Consider the following 19,597-nt stretch of genomic DNA (forward strand, 5'->3'; position numbering starts at 1 on the left):
TCTCCTCAGTCTCGTCCTCAGGGGGAGAATTTACCTCTTCCTTTGTACCTCAAGTAGTTCCTCATGTGGTTCCTTCTCCTATTTCACTGGATGTCATGGAAAATGGAAAAGATGCTCCATCACTGGGCTCACAGTCTTCACCAGATATTATTACTTACAAACGACGACGACACAAGCAAGGACCTACTATTGATCGGCTAGTTGAATCGGATGCTCCGGCTCCTGATCCTGTGAAGCAGTTATCCTCATCAGTTGAGCCAACCGCACCTCAAAATATGAATGAGCTGAACCTTCCGGTTGCTGTTAGGAAGGGTGTCAGGTCATGTACTCAACATCCTATCTCCAACCACGTTTCATATTCTCGTTTGTCTCCTTCATATCATGTATTTGTTTCACGGTTATCAAATCATGCTATACCTTCTTCCTATTATGAAGTTGTAAGGGATTCAAGGTGGCAGGAAGCAATGAATGAAGAAATGGAGGCTCTCAACAGAAATGGTACTTGGGAATTAGTTGATCCCCCAAAGGGGAAGAACTTGGTTGGTTCTAAATGGGTCTGTGCTATCAAGTATAACTCAGAGGGTGAAGTGATCAGATATAAAGTCAGACTTGTTGCCAAAGGATTCACCCAAACATATGGGGTGGATTACTTGGAAACTTTCGCACCAGTTGCAAAGCTGAACTCGGTCAGGTAATTCTTTCTCTTGCTGCTCAATATGATTGGCCTCTGTTTCAGTTAGATGTTAAAAATGTCTTCTTAAATGGTGACCTTTATGAAGAAGTATACATGTTACCACCTCCTGGAATTGAAACAAAAGGAAAGGTTTGCAAGCTAAGAAAAGCTTTGTATGGGCTTAAACAATCTCCCAGAGCATGGTTTGATAGGTTTTGCAAAGTCATGATATTGTTTGGCTTTAAACAAGGGAATGTTGATCATACACTCTTTATAAAAAAGAAAGAAGACAGAACTACCATTCTTTTGGTTTATGTTGATGATATGATAGTTACAGGTGATGATGAGGTAGAAATCCAGGCTCTTAAGTCCAAATTAACATCAAAATTTGAAATTAAAGATCTTGGATCATTGAGGTACTTCCTGGGCATTGAAGTCGCTCGATCAAAAAAGGAATCTATGTATGTCAGAGAAAATATGTGTTGGATTACTCAAGGAGACAGGGAAGCTGGGTTCTCGGCCAGCGTCTACTCCTATAGAAGTAAATCATGATCTTACTAGTTCTAGTGGGGAGGATCTTACAAATCTGGAAAAGGGAACATATCAAAGGTTGGTTGGAAAATTACTCTATTTATCTATGACTAGGTCTGACATCACCTATGCTGTTAGTGTAGTAAGCCAGTACATGCATGCTCCTAAAACTATCCACATGAAGGTCGTTGACAGGATTTTAAAGTACTTGAAATCATGTCCTGGAAAAGGCTTGCTGTTTAAAGGAGGTGGTGATCTGAAGGTGGAATGCTATTCTGATGCAGACTGGGCTGGTTCTCGAGATGATAGAAGATCCACTTCTGGCTATTGCACTTTTTTGGGAGGAAACTTGGTAACGTGGAGGAGTAAGAAACAAAATATTTGTGCACGGTCCAGTGCTGAAGCAGAATATCGAGCCATGGCACATGGTCTTGCAGAGATGTTGTGGTTGAGTTTTCTGTTGACAGACATGGGATTAAAGGCTGAATTACCTCTCAGGCTGTATTGTGACAACAAGGCAGCAATCAATATTGCAAATAATCCGGTACAACATGACCGGACTAAACACATTGAGATTGATCGTCACTTTATTCGGGAGAGACTTGACTCTGGAGAGCTATGTCTGCCTTATGTTAAGTCTGAGGACCAACTTGCTGATATGTTTACAAAAGCTATACCCCAAGCTGTGTTCAAGTCTTCTCTTAGCAAGTTGAACATGTTTGATATATATGTTCAACTTGAGGGGGAGTGTTGTGAGAAGCAAGGGTAGATAGGTCTTTTTTATCTTTTTATCTTTTGTTAATAAGTTGATTCTTAGGGTTGTATGGTTATATAGATATATAAACATATGTAATCCGACTGGAATGTATGAATCTTAAAACTCTCTTTATTACAACAAATATCAATATTGATCAATAGCTGGACCAATATATTTAAATGAGCTAGCCAATACCAATTGACATTTAAAACAATGTTACATGGAAATATGTTTGAATTGTTTAGCACTACAAAGAATAATACCCACCATCCACTAAGTGCTTTAGTATATCTCAAAAGATATCACACAAGTGGCAATCATTTCCTATGCACAACTATTAAGCATTAACAAGTTAACAATAGATGTTGCCCCTTTATATATTGCAGCAAGGTCTGAAAATCTAGTCTTGTCAGTATGCTGAGCTTGATACATGAGCAACTTAGACAGCGATGTAAACAAGCAAGCTTTGACAACTGATGATCTCATGTGGGAGTTTGAGGTCTTTAACATGTCACAACCATCGACAGATCAAGAGGTAGTGGAAATAGAGGAAGAATATGAAATGAGGGGAATCAACAAGTCAAGGGAGAGGCTACGCCGACAAGTACCAATGTGGCATTAAACCCACTACAATAATAACTAATAACTCTAATGCCCTTAACCATTGTATTAAAAAAGATACTCTTTCATGCAAGTAAACTCTGGAAAATTTTGATTGAAATTATTCAAATGTTAGTTTCCTCCATAAACAAAATGAGCTAAAAAGTGTTTCAACCATGTTTGATGTAGTTTGAAGCATAAACAAATCCACTACTAAAACATATCATTCCCTTCTTGTATTAAATATCAGGGGAAAAAATAGGAAGCAAATAACTAAATAAAGCGCACCTGGATAAATGCTCAGCACTTTGACACTAAAAAAACAACTTGCGAGATCAATAACTGATGAGTTGTCCCCTTGGTTTGCAATTGCTACAAAAGCTGCATCATGGCATGTATTCAAGGTAACATTATCTTGTTCTCCCACAAGGTGTCGAAGATATGATAAGCCAGAGGTTAAACACATCCTACAACTATTATCTAGTGACAGTGCAAGCTTGCAATTTTTATTAAATTCATCAAAATTTGGGGACTGCAGCATATCTGAGATAGTTCCTCTTCCTGCACATTGATAGGAGACACGAATTTTAAGCCCCAATCCACAAAGCATTATTGCATTAGAAGGCATTCCACTTGATATCAAGGTTTCATTGATAGAACTGTAACAAACATCCGATAACTCTGGTGGAACTCCCAACATTCCTGTTGAATTTGCATAATGAGCAACAGAAACTGCAATAAAGGCATTGATATAGCGGCAACATTTAGCTCGCTCATTTTGATTTGAACATACAGAATTTGCTGCAGTTAAATTCCACCAACTCATATCCAAGGGACAACCTACATGAGTATGGTTGTTATCAGAAACAAGAATACTGCTAAGGGGATAGAGTGCCAATGCAGAAAAAACTATAAAGAAGACTATCCATATCAATTCTTTTACAGGATGAAGAACACATGAAACCAAGATTTATTGAAAAACACAATTAACAGAAAATGCTGTGTTTTTCAAGTTGGCTACACCCCATTTGTCAAAAACTTTTCTCAAGCTTTCTTATCCAACTTTGTTTCGGTTTATGAATCAACCAAGAAAGTGTATGGAACCATTAAGAAAACTGGAAGAGTAAAATGATATTCACTTACACATAATAATAAACCAACTATTCAGACCATAGTTTGAGGATCTCTATATATAGTCATTTACTCATTACTTTTCATTCTTAAGTTAATCACAGATATAGAGGCTCTATGATAGACATGTTGGATTATATTCCACAATCTATCAAAAATTGTTGCCGGAATTACAAGGGAATTTGTTTAATTGAAATTACAGAAAACAACTCAGAGATGACTTGAGTTGATAATTTCAAGTTGCCAGGCAGAATAGAAAAAGATGAGCTGCTTGGGATAGTCAAGCTGTCTTGTATGGCCAAGCTGCAAAGTTGGCTAAGCTACCAAGATACAAAGCTGACTGAGCTGTTGTATCGACCAAGCTGTTGTGTTGGTTGAGTTGCAGAGTCACCAAGTTGCTGTGTCGGCCGAACTGTCAAGTCCTGTGTCAACCGAGCCGCCGTGTTGCCAAGTGACCAAGCGGGAGGTTGAGATCGAGTGGGAAGAGACACTGAGGCATGCATTTGATGTAGTTTCCTTAAAACATATTCATCCCCTCTGTCTGTGCTTTGAGGTTACGATGGACGTCTGTTTCCCAATATACAACGAAAAAATAATGTACACAACCAAGCACGGGTTGTTCGTGGTGAACTGAGTGAGTACTCCAATACTATCACGAGTAGATCTGTTAAACGAAATGCACTACAAAGAGGAAGAACGAGAGAATGAAGGTGTAAGAATTCAGCATCTCTTGCTTATCTGTCTGCTTATTTTCTACTAAGGTCATGGTCTTCTTATATAGGAGTTCCACCCCTCCGCCGCATTGAATGATTGAGTAATGACCATTCATTGTCTTCAATAGCTCAGCCATCAATAGTTGATCGTTTCAAATCGGAGATTACGAATTCTCCATTAATCGCACATTAATAAATTTGTTACACTTGAGTAGCAAGCAAAAGAATGATTTGGGTGGCCAAACGTTAATTGATTTGCTTGAGCAAATATTGCCCGATCGGCCCGACATTCAACGCACGCAGTTCGTGCTTATACACCAGTTATTATGGTTCAGTGTAATTCAGACCCTGAACGCGAGCGTGCGTGAGAGAGAACCTCTCCCTATGCATATGTTCACAACTTTAATGCTTGTGATACATTAAAACCAACTATAATGCCATAAAACTCTCAATGTGGGACTAAACTCCCACACACACCGGAATCTCCTCCCTTTATACTATTTTTCCATTCACATTTCCAACAAGTCACCACTTAATCCGCATGAATGAAAACAGGGTATGTAATAAAATTCAACAGTTGAGTCCGGTATAGGATAAGTAAGTTTTATCCTTTAAACCTTCCTTTATAAAGACTTTCTTATTAGCTGACAGTGAATTGCTCGTTTCTGTAAGCATTTACATGCTTCACCCCATGACTCTCCCTGATACATCTCATTTCTCATGGGTGTGTACGCGTTCTTGGCCATAAACACGTCTGGTTTTGTGAGAAGTTCTAAGAATTGCGCCTTTCAATTCTATTTGAAGCGACCCCACTCCTTGCTTACATAGGTGATCTCTCAAGAATATTCCATCCTACTCCAATGGTATATGGCTCTGTGCCCGACTAATTGCTGAGTGACTAGCACAATGTATGTAAATTGCCAACATAGATTTCGGTCATCTAGGTACATATTCTAAGAATTATTGTAGTCATTCAACTTCTTCACCATATTTGTCAAGAGCTACAAACTCAGATTCTATCGTGGATCTGATTAGTACGGTTTGTTTAGAAGATTTAATAGTTGTATCTCCCAAAGTGAATAAATATTCACTAGCAGACTTAGAGTTTTTCATGTCTAATATCTAATTAGCATTATTGTATCCTTCGATCACAACAGGATATCTCATATAGTACAATCCATAATCACGAGTATACCTTAAGTATCTTAGTACTCTTGTTCGTGTCAATTCAACACCAAAATTACTCATGTATCTATTTAGTTTACTCACCGTGTACAACTCATTAAGTGCATCAGACTTCTAATCACTGTAAAATACCCTATATAAAAGACTCTTCGATTTTTCGATAGATGTTAACCGGTATCTTTTGGAATTCGTGTCAATGCAATATCACCCTTGGTGAACTTCTCAAGAATCTTCCTTTTGATATTCTAAGAATTTTGATTTCTAAAAGCACATCAAGTAGGCGTATGTCTTTCATTTCAAATCTTGAATTCAACATATTTTCAGTAGATTTGATTATCTTATTATTGCTCCCAATGATAAGCATGTCATCTATATAAAGACATAAGATGTCATAATCAACCTCCGTGTTTTTAACATAGATACATTTATCACATTCATTGATCTTAAATCCACTCTCTTTTATGACATTATTAAATTCTTCATGTCACTGCTAACACTGCTTTGGAGTTTGTTTTTTGTTTCAAGTCTTATAATAACTTCATTCATCTACAAACCTTGTTTTCTTAACCTAGCACAGAAAACCCTTCAAGTTGTTCTATGTAAATTTCCTCTTCTAAATTCTCGTTTAGAAAATCCATTTTTACATTCATTTGATGTATTTTCAAATTTCATAAAGCGAGAATAACCAATAACACTTAAATGGAAATTATTCTCGATACTGAAAAATACGTATCAAAATAATCAAGGTCTTTCGTTGTCAATAACCTTTAATGATCAATTTAGTCTTGTACTTATTAAATGTATCATCTGATTTCATTTTTTTCTTGAAAATCAATTTGTAACTCAGTGATTTACTTCCCGAAGGAAGATCCACAAGTTCTCACTTGTGATTTGCAAGACAGAGTTAATTTCAGATGCAATTAACTCTTTCTATTGTGGTCCCTCAGAAGAGCTTAGAGCTTCTAGTAACTTTGGGATCACTTTCCAACAGGAAAGTGATAAAATTCATTCTCAAGGATCTTTTCACCCGAGTTCTTTTACTTCGTCTAAGCTCAACCTGTTCATTTGCTTCTTCTTCTTCTTCTTATGGTTCATATGCTCGTTTTGAGGAACCTCTTGAATCTTATATGGAACACATGTTCAAAGAACGAGATATTTCTTAATTTAATAATCGAATTCTTGTGTATCTCTAGTATTTGAGACTCATACACAAGGAGCCGGTAGGCACTGCTATTAAATGCATATCCAATAAATATGCAATAACAGTATCCTATCTTAATCTTTTTTGGATCAGATACCAAAACTTTAGAAAGACACCTTACATTCGTAAATATATGTAGGATGGTTGTCTTCATTCCACAACTCATAAGGGTTCTTATCTATTTTCTTTTGGGGTACCTTATTTAATTAGTTATTAACACAACATCCCCATATGTACTGTGGTAGTCTAGAGCTCAATAAAAGAGCATTTATCATCTCGAGTGTGATTCTTTCGCTCAACATCATCATTTTGTTGAAGAGTATAAAAAGCTGTTGTTTCGTGTTTGATCACATGTTCAACACAACTCAACAAACGATGATACATATTCATTGCCTTGGTCACTTCGAACCACCTTAATCCTTTTATTAAGTTGATTTTCAACTTCATTCTTATAGAGAGCAAATTTTTCTATAACTTCATCCTTATTTTTGAGAATGTACACATAATAATATTTTGTGCTAAATTATCTCTTAACCTCGCTATGTTAGGTTCTTTAACCATTGTTATAGCTCACCATATATATTTCATGCCTCCCTATCCATACCTAGCTATTGACTATGGTACACAATTTTGTTGTTCACCCATCACATGTGGATCGGTGGGTTACATATAGTTGGTGTTGTTGCACATGCAATAATTTTAATGGTAAGAGATTACAATCAAACTACTCAATATAATGATCTATTAGATCATGTCCTTAGACACCGCGATGCAATCATATCACATTTTAACTGGGTTTCTACAAAAGTGATGAAGTACTTATTTCCACCATGTGCCAGCATACTCTTTAAGTCGCACACGTCGGTGTGAATTAGGCCGAGTGGTTCATTATTTTTTTCAAAATGTTGGAAGAATGATGTTGTCATCTTCACTTCAATACAAGTCTCACAGTTGTGTTTTAGATGTAGGCGGAATGTATGTTAATTAATTTACACAACACATTGTAGTTAACAACCCATTAGTTACATAGCTCTTTCCTACAAACATTCCATTTTTGGACAAAACAACTTTGTCCGACTCAAAAATAATGCGGAAGCAGTGCTTGCTAAGAAGTGATCCTGATATTAGATTCTTTTGAATCTCTGGAATATACAGTATATTGTTCAGAGTTAGCTCCTTGCCCGAGGTCATCTTCAATACCACTTTTCCTTGACCGTTGTCAAGTTCCCCATGAACAACTTGTCCCCATCTTCAACTTCTTCAAAGTTGTGGAGTAATTCCTTGTTGCAGTACACGTTTGGTGACACCGGTATCGATCTACCATTGCTACAGGTTTGAGCCAACTAGTTCGTAGACTACGGCGTAGAGATCGTCCATGTCTAGTCCCTCATTTAGATTAGCCTCTTGTTCTTCAGTGGTCACAGTTGTAGCACTTCCAAAGAATTTCTTTTTCCTTATACCTCCATTGGGTCCCACTTTGGAAGATTTGAGATTCTTCTATTTCGAGCTTTGATCATGCTCAACCATGTTGACTTTAATAGTAGCTTGAGAGAATAATTTCCTTTCGTTGTCTTCCTCAATGCGAAATCTAACAACGAGTTCCTCGATATTCATCTCTTCCGCTTATGCTTTAGCTAGTTCTTGAAATCCTTTCAGTCGGGTGATAACTTCTCAATGATAGCAACCACCTAGGTCACTCAACACCAGTCCTCCGAGGAACTCCCACAATTCCTTTGTCGTTCTTTTCATACTATACACAACGTACGAGTTGACAAGGCAATTGAGGATGTAATTTCGATATAGAAACTCTGAATGGTTTCATGCCATCAGTAGCATCCTCAATTGGCTTGGGAGGTTTCTTTATAAAAAATTGAGCCAGGTTTAATGTGGTTTGGTAGAAGAGCATCTTTTTCCACTGCTTGAAGTTTAACCCATCAAACTTTTCTAGCTTTTTGGTTGATTAAAACATCTCCAATCGAGGTGGAGAGAGCCTTCGCGTATTGAGCCTCTTGCATCTCAATATTATTTTGGTCATCTCAACAGAACGAATCTGTTTTAAGGCTTTTGGATTATTCTACAATTTATTGGAGATTGTTGCGAAGTTACAAAGGAATTTGTTGAATTGAAATTACAAAAAGACTTATTTGTCGAGATGATATGAGTTAATAATCTCAAGATACCAAGTAGGGAAGGATGAGTTGCTTGGGATGACTGAGCTGCCTTGTATGGCCGAGCTACTGTGTCAGTCGAGTTGTAGAGTCGCTGAGCTACCTAGCTGCTGTGTCAGTAAAACTGGCGAGAGCTATCGTGCTGCCGAGTTACTGAGTAGGAGGTTGAGACTGAGTGGGAAGAGACACCAAGGTTTGCGTTTGACACAGTTTCCCTAAAACAATTCATCCCATCCATTTGTGCTTCGAGGTTATGTTGGATGTCTATTTCCAGGATATAACGAGAAAACTATGTCACACTAAGCATTGGTTGTTTGTGGAGAACTGAGTACCCAAATGGGTAGATCTGTCAAGCAGAATGTACGACACAAGCAACAAAGGTGGAAGAATTTGGCATCTCTTGCTTATGTGTTTGCTTATTTTCTGCTAAGGTCATGGTCTCCTTATATATGAGCTTCATCCCTCTGCTGCATTGAATAGCCAAGGAATGGTCATTCATTGCCTTCAGTTGCTCGACCATCAATAGTTGACTGTTTCAAATCGGCGGTAATGAATTCTCGATTAATCACACATTAATGCATTCATTACACTTGAGCAGCAAGCAAAAAAAATAATTCGGATGGCAAAACGTTGATTGATTCGCTTGGATAAATATTACCTCGATCGATACGACATTCGACACGTGTAGGTCGTGCTCGCACATAAATCATCTTTAATTCAATGCAATATTAGAAAACTTTACATTATATTCAAAATCTAAAATATGTCCATGTAAACATAAATTAAAAGCATAACAGATATATATGACATAGCATAATGATTTTATAACAAAAAAGTTTTATATGTGGGGAAATCACAATGTTTTCATAGCTAAACAATGTTTGTGCTTTTTTTTTTTTGCTTATTGACAAGTAGGAATAATACAGACTTCTAAAATAAAGAAGCATATTGTCAATCCAACAATTTCTTTATGAAATTAGTTACGAAGAATCCCTATAGGAATATCATAAGAGAATTATTTAAGATTACTTCGTCAACTTAAATTATTATCCTAGAATAAAACAATTATTAAAATAGATAAATTTATGTTTAGGAATCAATATTGTTGACTAGGCAATATAATATGTCTATAAATACCTTTTGGCAAATTAATTACGATAATTATTTATCTCTTTATTTTTTTCGACTTCTCTATTTTTCTTTGTTACCTTTATTCCTCATAATTTTACAGGGTATGAGAGCCATAATTTTTTTCCTCTCCACCCAACTAGGGTTATATCATATGCAACTTCTACATCATGTGACCCTTCCATCCAACAATGCCCTTCCTACAACATCATAACGAGCACTATCCTCTTGATTCTTGAACCTATTGGGAGCTCCCTACAACAACAAGAATGTTGTAGTGAGAGCCAACGACAATCTTCTCTCCCCCATTAGCAACCGCATCTTCTCAATCAACCTTCTCAAGTCCCAATCTAAGTTTTTTTCTCTTTTCTTTCCTATCCAAATCTCACTTTTTTCCCTATTCATCTTGAATACCACACCACCATAATTTATTATTTTCTTTGTTTTCTTTTTCTCTCTTCGTTGTCCCACACACACTAACTCCTCTATTTTTCTCTCCTAGTTGTTCTATTTTCCTCTATAATTAAAGTAATTAGTCCATCTATTTTTTTTCTTTTCTTTTCTGTTTTATCCATTTCTCTTTCCTTTGTCTCTTTTCTATTTACAACTTCTCTATCTTTCAAATCTCTAGTACTTGCACCATTGTTGTTTTGCTTAGCCATACTTAAGTTTACCATTCAGCTACAATTTTATTTCCTTTAGAAGCCCCTTGCCTCTGCTAAACTTTCAGCCTCTTTTATGTTTGCTTCACTTATGTTTACCTCAACCATCAATGCCATAATTCTCCTTGTGATGACAATGGTGAGCACCACATAAACCAACAAAAAAAGATGTTTACTACCTTCAATTGATTCTTTTTTTCTTTTTTTATAAGAAAAAGAGATATCATCTATTTTGACTACAATCCTGTCTTTGTCTTTATATGTGTTATCGAGGTGGTCAACGAGATCATCAGGATGATGTCAAATCTACCTCGCCATTGGATATATGTCTTCATTGTCCCAAGAAATGCGACTCAAATTTTGTAGTGGTTTACATAGTCGTAAAAGATGTCAAATTTGTCTCACTATTGGACAAATTGGTCTTCAAAGTCTCAAGAGATATGACTCAAGCTTTGTTGGTGGTCTTGCATCCTTAAGGCAACAAACCGCTCTACAAATCTACCTAGAAGCATTCTCATCCATAGCCACTCTACTCTTCCTATAAAACCACTAAAATCTTTAACTACAAGAAGATATCTTGATACTAGTTTAACTCATCATATACGCCAGAATACATCCTTGCAAAAACAATGTCCTACCATGCATTTGATAAGTTGTGAGTGAGTAATCTTGATAAGAATGTTTTTGCTGAATTTCACCCTAATCATTACCTTGAGAAACAACCATTATTTTACTCCATGGAGAGATAACAATGCTCAATACTATCTTCAATGTTCTTCCATTAAAGCCCTTACCAATTAAGGCACAAACAAACGGACTTGTCATGCTCCACATGATCATCCTTTTCTTTATATTGTTCATACAATCATTCATCGATATAGTCTATCCACTTCATTTATCTCCTCATCTTATTCATGTAGGGTCTACATGGAGGCTGAGAATCATAGTTTACCTTTTTTTCCCCATCTAATCATGTTTCAAACTCTCCACTTGAAATTATTGATTCTAATGTTTGGACTTTGGAATCTTGCACCTATCTTGTCTAATCAAGGTTTCTTTTTCTGTTATGTCACACTCGTTAACCACTTTAGCAAATTCAATTGACTTTTTCCATTAAAAAGTAATGATCTATTTGATAAATTTTGTCGCTTTTAAAACCAAATTGAATGCTAGTGTAGTTGCAATAGTCACTCTTTGTTATGATTGGGGAGGAGAATATCAAGCTCTTCATCATGTTACCTCCTCGTCTCTTACCTTCACACTCTTGAGCAAAATAACTGTGCAAAGAGAAAACATTGTCATATAATAAAAAACTACTTTAGCTCTTTCTAAACATGCATCAATCCCTTTGTAAATTTTGGGATAAAATGTCGACACCATAGTTTACCACATAAATCCATATCCAACTCCATTACACTATCAAAAAATGTTCCCTCGAAAAACATTATAACCAACCTACTATCTCCTAACTACACTTTCCTTCAAATTGTTAGTTATGAATATTGTCCTTGGTTACCCCCCATACTCTAAACATAAACTAGACTTTGTATTTTCCTTTGATTACACTAATTTGGATATATATATATAGAGCTGTCAGACGAGTTAACCCGTGGCGGGACGGGTCGGCCCGTCGCGGGCCAACCATTTGGTGGGGCAAGGCAGGCCGACCCGTCAACTTGGCGGGTTGGGAAATTTCCAACTCAACTCAATCCAAGGCGGGTTGTAGGTTTGGGGAGCCAACCCGCGGGCCCATTAATTTTTTTTTAAAAAAATTAAAAAATATTTCATATCTTTAACGTTTTACTTCGAAAATATTTCATCAATCAAATATATCCATAAACATGTATTTTAAATAAAAATGGTCACAAACGAGTACTTATGTGGGATGAAAAGTACTTTTTTATTTTGAAATTATAACAAAGAAAGATAATAAATTGGCATAAAACTTAGCTTGCATATGTTTCTCAATCCGCGGGCAAACCCAAGCCCGTCGTGGGTCGACCCACACAGGTCGCGAGCCTAGGCAGGTCGGCCCGCGGCGGACTTGGGTTGATAAAATTCCAACCCAACCGGCTTAAATTATTTGGCAGGGCGGACCCAACCCAAATTGACGGCTCTAGATATATATTCCTCAAAATATTATTTTTAGCGAGTCTTTGTCCCCTTTTGCAGCGGCTACCTTAGCTTCCTCTTCAAGGAATAATGGTGCCTTTTCTAAAACCACCTAATGTTACACCAAAATCCCCACAAGTTGTTAATTTAACAAGGCGCTCTAGGTATACAAAAAAAGATGACATTCTCAGTCCTGCTCCATTTTCAATGATCTAACCTCACTTATTGAAGATGACCCACTCTCTAGTCCTATACCTCAAATAATGTAAATTCACCATTCCATCACCCTTTCATCCTACTCACTCATCACCATCAATAAGTGTTTTTGACAATGATGCTTCACATCACATGATGTCCACCGGTGGCCATTCGATAACCTTTTTCCATATGCTCTAATGGTCTCTTTGAAATCTACTGAACCAACCTACTCTTTACAAGCATACAAGGATCCAAACTGGTGTATTACAATGATTGCAGAATTTGATACTCTCCTATGTAGTGAAACATGGAGCTTAGTTCTTCACACTTCTTCCCTGAATATTATAGGCTCCATATGGGCTTTCGCCTCAAGTATCGAATTAATAGCTCTCTTGAATGTTACAAACTTGACTTATGAATAAAGGATTCAATCCAAAGCCATATATTTACTATAATGACACATTGGTCATTAAATTACATACCTCAATTTATTGTTATCAATAGCTATGAGTTAAAATTGGTCGTTATGACAATTGGGCATTTGCCTTTCTTTTAGATTATCTTGAGGAAATCATATTTATAGGGCAGCCACCTGGGTTCATTTGCTTGCAACTTCCAACATATGTTTGCCAACTCAAGAAACCTATATATGGTCTTCAACAAGTCCCTCGTGCATGATTTTATTGTTTGTCTAATTGACTATATTCTCAGGGGATTTAACTAGTTTTTATTCTACAAATGCAATGGTAGATCAATAAGGCATCACAACTCCTTAATTAGGTATTTCCTACTCGAGATATGGGCAATCCTCAATATTGAGCTTCTTCCGCATACTAAAAGTTATTTCCTCTCCCAAAGCAAATGCATTGTTGGGCTTCTCAAACAAGTTAAAATGGTTGGTGCACATCCTATCTCTAAACTAATTGTTATAATTGAAAACTATACACCTTCATCCTCCCTTATCTCCTACCATGACTAATCCCTAGATCTACCAAATTATATGTTAACATAACACGGCCTATACACCATGTCTGTCATATTATGTATGCTTCCATTAAACAAATTAGGAAGATGTGAAAAGTAATAGTGTTGGGAATACCACATCGAACATATGTTTTGAAGTATGGTTAAGTTTAAAGTTAAATTTGTTTGTGATCTAACAAAGTTGCCAAGTTTGCAGGTCTAAGTAACTTGACAAGATGCAAAGAACCAGGTAATGACAAAGACCTAGTGGGACTGGGCAGTATAATGAAGATTAGGCGAAGTCCTAGTGGGACTAGGCAGCAATAGAAGACCTGGTCGAGAACCCAGCAATGGAAGTGCAAGAAAGTTAATTGGGAGTTGAGGTCCGACAATAGAAGTCTAGATGAGTCAGTTGGGAGTTGAACATTCAACAAAGATTAAACATCTAGTAAAGGTTAAAGTCCTAGAGGTACCAGGCAAATGTAAGTTAAGTTTCAAGCAACAAGTGTTATTCAGAAATGAGTATTTGCATTAATACTCTTTTGCACTAACTATTTATCGTAGGAAGCTACTTGATGATTCCAAGATACTAGATGGGATCCGAGCAACCGACAAGTACAAGTTTTGGCTAATAGAGTCGTGAACTTCCAGGCGACTTGAATGAGGTGCAGACAACCAGAGCAGCTTCCAAGCGATCGGCGTAGATGTGGTCAGCGATTCGGAAGAAACGGTCAAGATAGGTGTCGATCATGCTCCAAACGCTAGGAGGGAGTCTAGGCAACCCGAGTTTGCTAAACGATTATCAATATAGATAAAATTTGCAAACAATTCAGCATGCTTCAGGCGACCGGAAGGATTCCAACTACTGGAAGAGTGTCGGGTTAACGTTCGACTGAGCTCTATAAAAGAAGGCTCAAAGCACTTATTTTTACCATCAATTATTCGTTCTCTTCTAAAGTGCTCCTCTTCATCTTGTGTTGATGCTCTATGCTTGTGCTTGTGCTTAAAGTTCAACGACAACCTAGGGCTTGTAACTTTTCTTACTCTTTTAGTTGTCATATATTTTTATTATATATTTGTATGAATGCTTAATTGTTGAGATTCTTGTTAAAAGGTTTCTCCACCTCTAGAGACTTTCTGGAAAGGAGATATTTAATAAGAATCTTATTTTTATTTAACTAGGATCTTGCATGCTAATTTTTTCTAAGTGTTCTATTAGATCTTGCATGCTAATCTTGCTAAGTGTTCTATTAGATCTTGCATGTAATCTTGGTTTAGTTAATTGGTTTAGTTATTAGAAGCTCTAGTATTAGGTATGCAACATTTTATGAACAAAACCCAATTTTGTGGAATTCTGAAAAAATAACCTACTCTATCTAAACAAATTAATTTTTCATGCTCACACAAAACATATAGATTTATTTTCACTTTGTCCAAGAATATATAGCGGCTCAACAACTGTCATTTTTCTATGTATCCATTAGGGTTGCAAATGAACCAATTTGAGACCCGATTCAAGCTTTTTTGATAAGGTAATCGAGCCAAGTCAGCCCAAGTTTAAAATGAACCAAGCCATTGAAAAGAGTGTTCAAGCTTAGCTTGATTTTTGTTTTACGAGTTTAAGCTTGGTTTAAGCTTAGGTTGAGCTTGGTTTATTTAGATGTTATCAAGCTCTCAAGTCAAGCTTATTTGCTTGTATGAAACTTTTAATATTTTTAAGCTTGTTTGGTTGGTTAGTAAGCTTGATATTCCAATTTAATTTGTTCATTATGAGAGTTTTTTTCTCTATTTACATGTTTGGAGTTTTATTGATGAACATGGTTTTGTGGACATTGTTTATGAATATTATTCAGGAACAATTATATTAATAAGATGAACACATGTGTATTCAAGCTTGTTCATTTAGTTTAATAAGTTGTTCATTGATCTTGTATATTGAATGAGCATAAACAAGCTCTTGGCAAGTCTAACACCAAGCTTCCTCACTGACATTTGGTATATTTGCAGCGCTAGTATCCAAGTAGAATTATCTAGCTGACATTTTCACCAAGTCGTTATCTAGATAGTGTTTCAATAGGGTGGCAATCAAACTCTTAATGTCTGACACCTTCATTTGTTGGGTTTGTTAGTGGTAAAAGAGAATTGTTCAAGATTACTGATCACCTTAAATTAATATTCCTAAAATAAGTCAATTATTAGAATACCTAAATTTCTATTAATTAGGAATTAATATTATTGACCCGTCAAAATGATGCCTATAAATAATGTATTCTTTTGGCAAATTAATTAAGACAATTATTTCCCTTTATTTCTTTCCTCTTCTCTATTTTTCTTTGTTGCCTCTGTTCTTCTCTGCTAAATTTTACAATTAAAAGGAAACGTTGTCACATAAGTTAAATAAAAAGGTACGGAAAAACTTTGAATTCATTCAGCTGAGACCAAAAAATTGTGCATAAAAGAACAAAGGCATGGAATTGAGACAGTTTATAGGGGGTAGGCAGTGAAGAAGACAAAACATAATAATGAAGAACTATTTCTCAGAAACACTGCGACAGGCAAGAATGCAACAACAATTTTGGAAGCTAACGATCCAGTGATCATGGAAAGAGAGTAAGCAAAGATTAAAGACAAACCTTTAATTAACAGAAACGGAAAGTAGTAATTTCCTGTGATTAAATTAGTAAGGGGCCAAAATACTTAGTGCTTTCTCTAGTTCGCCACGTTATTCCTTCTGCTATATCAAAGAGGAGACAATGACTGAAGTACGAAAGCAACTCGTTCACAACCTCAACTTTGCTAATAAAATGTAAAGAAACCCACAGTAGTTTTAGCTCATAAAAAAGCCTCCATTTTGATCATCAAAAAAGAATCGAGTAAACTGATGACGAGCTAGCTCCAAAATCGAGGAACCATAAAAAAAAAAGAACCACGCGCACACAGACACACGAGAGAAGAACGAACAAGCAAAGCAGGAAAGGTAAATCCACGGGAACGGAAGCAATCGCACACGTCGACAAAAGGGAAATCACAAGAAAAATCGGCAGCGGCCCGATTCACCAAAAGGTAGCGAGGAAGAGGAGCCACCTGTGGACGCGGAGCAGAAGCTGGGCGGCGCTGCAAGCACCAATGCGGCCGCGAAGGAAAAGCGGAGGAGAGACGACCGCATTTGGGATCGCAGAGAAGGCGGCGAGCGAAGTGGACGAAGCGAGGAAGCGACAGCGAGGAGTGTCGTCGTTGTGCCCCCAACCCACTCGAGTCCAGGAGTCCAGGTAATTTGGTCCCGCAGCTCACCGGAACGCGACGCGAAGAACCAGGGCACGTGGGGCCGTGGCCACTATGATGGACGTGGTCCCCACTGAGGCCGAAAGGATATCGTGCGGCGCGAGGAGAGGTATATTGTTCGGGTAACGTCTTGGGTTATTCCTTTTAATTTTTCAAGACTCGTTAAAAGTTTTGAGTTCTTTAGGACTTCGGTTTTGTCTTAAGTAAAGCACGTGACGTTCCACTGTAGAGTCGTAAATTTGAATATAGGCTCGATTTGATAAAATTTAGGATAAATTATTTGTGTTCCTTAAATTAATTGTTTATTTTTGATCCTTTAATTTTTTTAGTAAATTAGTCATTTAATTTTTTAACTGGTCATTTGTGATCTATCCGTCAAGCTTTTCTAAAAATATTGACAGAAACTACGAAGCATGCCTCCTGCATATCTTTTAGAAGGGTAAAAACATCATACTATGGGTTTTTTTTTTATTTTTCTACCGCAATCAATCATTTTTCTTACTTAAAAAAAAACCCCTACTTTCTAATTGCTCTTGACCTGCGACTGAAAAAAAACGATAAACATTAGGTGAAAAAATTATGACACTTTAGGGATATAGTATGACATTTTTACTCCTCTAAAAGACACATAGGAAGCACGCTTCATAATTTTTGTCAATCTTTCTAAAAAAACTTGACGGAGGGGTCACAAGTGACCAATTAAAAAAGTTGAATGACTGATTTGTTCAAGAGAAAATTAGAGGGTCAAAAGTAAGTAGTTGGAAAAGTTTAAGGGTCACAGAAGTAATTTGTCCTAAAATTTATATAAAAAAAACATAAAATGAAAACATAACCCACTCTACTGTTCATAAGTATTGTTCATAATTACTGTCAACAAGTACTATTTATAATTACTACTAACAATTACTATTCACAATTAATATTCATAAACAATGTTCACAATTACTGTCAATAATTAATGTTCACAATACTACCAACAATTACGGTTCACAATAAGTATTCACATAATTACTAAAATCTGCAATTTGTATGCATAAAATAAGTTCATTAGTGGAGAAGGAACCCATTGCATAGTGTGGCTTGGTTAAAGGAGGAAAAGATTCCTTCAGGATAAGAAAAAATAGATAGAAAATAGAGAAGGACGAGCCCAGTGAGAGTAGTGCAGTGGAAGATGAGAAGGAATAGTTGTAAAGTAGAGAAGGACAATTTCCACTGAGAGTAGTGGAGTTGAGAAGGATAATAGGGTGGGTCTCTATGGTTCCATCATGTTGGGTAGTTTTGCTCACTGATAGAATCTAATGATGGAGTAGAATTTGTTTCTTGGGCGTCTTGGAAGTAGATTGGAGATCTTTGGACGGAACTTTGGGCCTCATGTCCTGTTGTAGAAGCATTTGCATATTGTTCTTGGACTGTATATTGTTGTAACCTGACTAACGATGCTCTGTATACCCTGGAGGATAGAGAAGAACTTGTCAGTCGTTTCGTGGCCCATCTGTTAGCCTTTCTTTAGTAGTGTTGGAGTACAGTTGAATGTTGTGTTGTAAAAGAGAAAGGAAAGAATATGGTGCTCATGCCTTTGGGCTAGTATACTTTCTGTGTATGTTTCTCCTACTAGGAGGTACTCATTTGGGTCTTCTAGTTTATCTCATGACCATTTAGCTCCTTGAACCGAAGCTCTCTAATATTTTAGTTGATTTGGTAAAGGTGAGAAAGCTTCCCACTCTATGTCAAAATCAGAAGTATAGTCATCAGATTCTGGTTGGCGACCATTGAGTTCGTCAATGCCTATTTTAATGAGGTGTCAAGCAGGCTCTATTTTTAACCCGACCAATTCTAGAAGTGAACTTTCGAAAGTATAGATGACAAATGTTTCTTCTTCTTCTAGAGCTAAAGAGATTATTTATCCAAGTTTCTTTGGAAAGTCTTGGAGGGAGTCTGGATCATGTACTCATAGTTTGTAGAGCAAGCCATAGACCATTAAAAGGAACGAAGTAATTTCTCTTCCTTTGATTGTTGGTGATTCATATGTGTCTATGTTTAATGTACTTTTCGGAAGGCGTATAATAGGTTGCATCAGCACCCGTATTTTCTGAAGTTTCATAAGTCTTGTTACATTTGTGGCATTTAAGCTTGGGGCCGCTTTCTTCTTCATAAATGATTGTCATCCCTTTTAGGACTTTTTATTGGTGTAAAATCTTTAAAGCTTTGCATAATTCAGCAAAGATTTGAAAAGTAGAGTCTTCTACTAGGTGTTTCATATACATAGCAATATCATCGGGAATAGTATTAGGAA

The 19,597-nt window shown here is 36.7% G+C and overlaps 1 protein-coding gene across 1 annotated transcript in view; it reads right to left on the bottom strand.

Moving 5' to 3' along the window:
- The window catches only part of LOC122002668 (probable receptor-like protein kinase At1g49730), a 44,594-nt gene extending 27,247 nt beyond the window's left edge, over nt 1-17,347 (bottom strand). Inside the window, exons 1-2 of the mRNA XM_042557936.1 lie at nt 17,107-17,347; nt 2,850-3,401 (exon numbers count right to left, since the gene is read on the bottom strand). Of these exons, the coding sequence (XP_042413870.1) occupies nt 2,850-3,401; nt 17,107-17,188 (634 nt within the window). The 5' untranslated portion in view covers nt 17,189-17,347. The remainder of the gene's footprint in view (nt 1-2,849; nt 3,402-17,106) is intronic.
- Nucleotides 17,348-19,597: the final 2,250 nt, after the last annotated feature.

The sequence above is a fragment of the Zingiber officinale genome, chromosome 7A, assembly GCF_018446385.1.
Source record: "Zingiber officinale cultivar Zhangliang chromosome 7A, Zo_v1.1, whole genome shotgun sequence".
NCBI lineage: Eukaryota > Viridiplantae > Streptophyta > Magnoliopsida > Zingiberales > Zingiberaceae > Zingiber > Zingiber officinale.